Source organism: Olea europaea, chromosome 10, assembly GCF_002742605.1.
Source record: "Olea europaea var. sylvestris chromosome 10, O_europaea_v1, whole genome shotgun sequence".
NCBI classification, from domain to species: domain Eukaryota; kingdom Viridiplantae; phylum Streptophyta; class Magnoliopsida; order Lamiales; family Oleaceae; genus Olea; species Olea europaea.
Genome location: NC_036246.1, coordinates 1,602,268 through 1,607,446, shown reverse-complemented (window position 1 = coordinate 1,607,446; position 5,179 = coordinate 1,602,268). Strand labels below are relative to the sequence as shown.

At 34.6% G+C, this 5,179-nt stretch overlaps 2 protein-coding genes across 2 annotated transcripts; both read right to left on the bottom strand.

Annotated features, from left to right (window-relative positions):
• Positions 1-375: 375 nt before the first annotated feature.
• Positions 376-1,173, bottom strand: LOC111400819. Its single transcript, XM_023028232.1, has one exon. It carries the CDS (start codon positions 1,018-1,020, stop codon positions 478-480), a length of 543 nt encoding a protein of 180 aa, XP_022884000.1. The 5' UTR covers positions 1,021-1,173; the 3' UTR covers positions 376-477.
• Positions 1,174-1,741: 568 nt separating this feature from the next.
• LOC111400818 (cystinosin homolog) lies at positions 1,742-4,830 on the bottom strand. Its single transcript, XM_023028231.1, has 8 exons — positions 4,483-4,830; positions 4,272-4,404; positions 4,055-4,144; positions 3,666-3,790; positions 3,322-3,364; positions 3,052-3,169; positions 2,921-2,970; positions 1,742-2,108 (listed from the first exon to the last, which is right to left on the bottom strand). The coding sequence occupies exons 1-8, from the start codon at positions 4,599-4,601 to the stop codon at positions 1,962-1,964; spliced, it is 825 nt and encodes a 274-aa protein (XP_022883999.1). The 5' UTR covers positions 4,602-4,830; the 3' UTR covers positions 1,742-1,961.
• Between the last annotated feature and the right edge of the window lie 349 nt (positions 4,831-5,179).

Genomic DNA, 5,179 nt, shown 5'->3' with positions numbered 1-5,179 from the left:
CCTCTCAAAATGGATGAAAAAAATGCAACACAAACGGCTTCTTGATCAATGAAAATGAAGAAGATGGAGAAAATGTAGGGTTTCTTGTTTATGTTACGTTTTCAAATTTCTTTGGTGATTTTTTATTAACAAAAATTTATATTAATCAATAAAAAATACATTTCTCCATGTTTTTTATATAGAAATTAAATTATCACATCAAGTCAATGCTTTTCCTTCAAATCAAGCATTTAATGTTACTAGAAATGTGTCATTAAGGGTAACTTGGACTTTGCACCCAAAAAATGTAACATTTTTGCTTACAAAAAGTGAAAATGACAAATTTTTTGGAACTTTCATTTTTTGTGACATTTTTGTAAATTCCCCTTAATTTATTAATCATTTTGCACCACATGAATTAACAACTTGATTACATAAATCAAATAAACAGGATTTGTGGACAATGATTATACAATTCATCAGAATTTATCAAATGAATCACATTTCTTCTACCAGGCACCAACTCTCATCTCCATCCAATGGTTCCCACACAAATCCCACTTCACAGAAACTCATTTGATCATCATTATCATATTCATCTATCTCTTCAATTTCAACATCATTCGACGAAATCCTGGCATCACATAATCCATCATCAAGAACGTCATCAACGCAATCACCATCATCCATATAAGGATAAGTCAACTGATCCAAAATGTCGGTGGCGGAAGAGCCCGAAAACTTGAATCCAGGTTTAGTGTCCACGACCCTCCTAGTGATCAATCTGAGCTTTTGGGCACCCTTGGTCTTGTCCTTTGCCTTACAAGCTGGGTGAATATGGCACCCGTTGCACCAGGGTCGACCGCACTTTCCGGTAAACTTGGAGTGGTTCGTGGGCTTGGATGAAACCTTGGTGAACATGCCGGCAGTTGGTGGTGAGCTAAGCTTGTTAACATGCCTAGCCATGGGCCTTGGGTTGAAAGGTTGTGAGAGAATGGGGTTGGTTCGGACCATGCCATGCTGTCGACCCTCTCTCTTCATTTTTGAGCTTAATGGGAATGGTAGTGAAATGTTTTTATAAATGCAGGTTTAAATAGAGATCGATCTTGAAATCTTGGGAGGCAAGGTGGTTAATTGGTCAACAGTATTGGCGTGTTGGCCAAGCAAAAGCAACAATAAAATAGAAGTCGACAGTATAGATTAATATAATCTAACATTTAATTTTGGACATTGTTAAAGAATAAAACATTATTGTTTGTCTTTTTTAGTTCCGTCTCACTGTTACCTTCCAACACTCTGTGGCCAACCTTTATGAGTTAATTTACTTGTCTGCTCATGTTTATGTCCGAATTTTTGGTAAACTGAACAATGTTTCTTCAATTTTATAAGTGGTTTTTTATTTTTTTTTATTTTTTTTATTTTTTGGGAAGTACATATGGTTAAAAAGTAGGAAAACCATATATATGCCGGGATCAAACTAAAGGAACAAAGACATGTATGAAACAAATATTGAAGTCGCTTTTTTTAGCCAAACGGTATGATGATTAAAATTTCATCTTATTGCCCCAGTGTCCCCCGGTTGCTCGTCAGATACCTACAGCAAAATTCGGAGCAGATTAGAGGAGGCAAATTACAGGGAACAGCTAAGTTTATCTCCTTGGTTCTAGCTCATGCTGCATCGGCACAAATTGATCACCGGCTCCAAATGAAACTCAGGTTGCTATGTATCAAGTCAACTGGACATATAGTTATAGACTAAGAGTGCGCTAAAAATATTCGACCATGTTAAGCTTCATGATATATCAGGGACAGAAATCTCAATAGTAGGAATACAGCATTACACTGATACAGTATATATAGCATTATGCTTCGGCTTTTCTATACAGAGTGATAATACATGCAATTTACAGTATAAGTAATAGAGTTGCTAATTTGCACAAAATAATGTGCAAGATTATTTCTAAGAGCCATGTCTGTCATCATTATACAAGATCTGAATTCGGTTCATCAGAGGGTTTAAGTAGTGGCTCCTTGCTTACCACATTGGGATGTGGTGAAGTAGACTTCTTCTTGGGAGGATATAGTATGTAATGCTGGACCATAAAGAGAATGTCAAAGAAGATAGACACCTGAAAAATTCATTCCACCAAGACGGTTAAACATTATTCATGCGGGTAGAAATGAGAACACAAGGGTTAAGGGCGTTGGGGAAGTCAGCAAAAAAATCTTCGAGCGCCCAATAATGAACTTTAAGGAGGTGGATGAACGTGCAACAAATCCAACTGTGTTATTTTGGCACTTGAGTAAATGGTAAGAAAAAACAAATAATACAAACGTAACAATCAAATAAATACACAAGAAAATCTATGGATGATTCATTATGGATATAATGCCAAAAACACACCCTTTTCAGCGGTGAGCCATATGGTGCATTGGTTCCAGTTAATGCTTTAGAAAGTACCTAACATGGAAAACTGTTTATCCTTAGGGCAACTTCATCAGCTTTCTTTCATTTATTTATCTTTTTTCTTTTCCTTGCGTATAAAACAAAGATTATAGTTTTCTTGTTCAAAGGATGTTACAAGCTATCAAGATTCCAGAGATAGATTAGATTTTAATCATGAACCACATCAGCCTTGGGATTTAGAAAACAAAATCATCCACCAAGTTCACAGTAGCTTATGGAACCCCACTACTGGAAGTTCGAGCAATACCAGCAAGCAAAAAGATAGGTAAATCCAATAGGCTAGGTTTGTAAAATAATATGCATAACATGTCGAGCCTTTCATGTTATGGGGTAGACAAAAGGTTAAAAAAGACATTTTACGAAGTGATTAATAAATTTTTATTTTAAGCCAGAGAGGTGGTATAAAGTCTCTCTACCACTTGGTGACAAAACATGAAATTCACCAGGACAGAAAGAAGTGAAACTGTCTCATACCAAAGATATCATGGTCTTGCCTATGTTCCCATAGAAGTTCACCCAGGAATCTGCAAAGATAGATTTAAATTATTAGAGTTCTCTGAAAGCATATTCTACAAAATATATTCAAATATTAGTCACCAACTCACTTTGATCTATGGATTGCACAGCCATTTGACAATAATTTGTTACTCCTCCAAGGAAATCAAGCAAAATATTGCCGATGCTAAATCCAACTGTACTTTTTCGTCGAAAGTTCAAAACAGCCTATATTTATTAACAGAACTCTGGGTTAGATCATGAAGCGAATTTGTAAAGAAAAACTTTAAAGATCACAGTAAACTTTGAGATTATTAAGAACACTAAGAGTTCAGAAGATAAAAAGCAGAACGATCTCAGAGGACAAATTCCAAATCTACCTGAGGAATATATTTGATGATTGTCATAACAACTTGAATTGTGCTGCAATTAAAGATAGGATGTAAGAAGTTAGAAGGAGACTGAGGATGAAGAAGCATGGTTTAAAACAAGCAAACTACTTGTCTGTTTCAGTAATTAACTTCACAGGTACATATATATAGAATAAGTTGGTCCATTATTTCTTATTAGATCCTAGGTAGTTTCTTCCATTAGCCAAGAATACTAAGGTTAATAAAGCAAGTAATGATCATCTCAGTACTCTTTACATAAATCTTAATGAGAAGTCTACAGATTCACAACTTGATATAGATTTGTTACACTGATTGAAGAGACGATATCTTACTTGAAGCAGTTTACCAGCCATAACCAAGAGTGCCTGGGCAGAGCTATGAAAACACAAATGACAGCTGATAACCAGGCCACAGAAACAATTGCTATACAAATTTTTGAAACCTTTTGATTTCCACGCTGCAAAAGTGATTCACAAAGGTTGTCAAAATGCAAATTAAAAAAATTTAAGATGTCATTCAGATGTAAATTAAGTAACCCATACAGGTTATGCTTCTTTGCTATTAGAGCTTTACACAAGAACCATAGAATGTTTGGGAAAGATTAAAAAGTTTAGTTCTAAGTAAATAAGTTCATTTGAGATGGGTTATCTTTTTATCAAAGTGAATTTTTTAATTAAAAGTAACAAAAAACAGAAACAGTGAGAAAATTTTAGTTACCCACATCATAAATTACAACTTGGAACAAGGTGAAAGCAGTCAAGAGAACAGCGTGAATGGAGAAAGCTACATCATTGGCAGCCACAGGTATCATCTGCAATATATAAATTGAAACCCTTGATCAGTTGATCCCAAAAATTAAATAAACGCCCACGGAATTCATCACTAAAGCGAAGGAAAAATCAACTATGAATTCAAAAATAAGATATATTTCAAAGTACCTCATTGAGGCCAAATTTTTGGCGGTACTGCCTCTGCACGGTGGAGCTAAAGTAGAGGGAAGCGTTGTAGATGAGATACGACGAGTGCTTCGTCAAATTCAGGAGCAGAAAATCAAAGTTCAAACCCACCACACTACGTAAACAAGCAATTAAAACACGATATTTGAAATTTCAGAACAAATTAAAGTGGGTGAATAAGAATTAGAAAAACCTTTTCCTTCGGAAATTCAAAATCACTTGCGGGTAGAAACTGATGGACCATGAGACAAATGCAGTCCATCCCAAAACATTGTATGATACCTTCAGATATATTGAATTCCACGACCCCATTTGTGAATTTTCTTCAATACAAAAACTGAATTTAAACGGGTTGTGGAGAAAAAGTCAACTTGCACAGGATTTTAACGCATCATACGTATCTCTGCATAGATCGTCTGAATGAAAAGAACGAGTCCCAAAAAGCCAAGGAGGTGAAGAGGAGAATCAAGAATGGAACCCACAAATGGACGTGTATTGTGTATGTGCCCAGCGTGTTGTCCCGATTCGTCCCAGTCCCACTGGAAAACAGGGCCACATGAATAATTCATTTTATGGGGTAATTTTTAGTTTGGCTTAGTCAAATGTGCAATTTTTCACTTTAACCAAAAAATATTTGTCTATAACCAAAATGGCCTTTTCTTGAGTAAAAGACAAAAATGTCCTTAAATAGTTTATACAATTACAAAAATAGAATTTTGTTTCAAAAGACAAAAATACCCTTAAGTTACAAATTAAAAAATCAAACACTTTTCACTTTATATTTAATTATTTATTTTAAACAATTACCCAAATTAAAAAAATTAATATTAAATTTACTTTCTTGTTTAAATATTTTATTAATTAATTATCTTAATCGGTTATATATATTA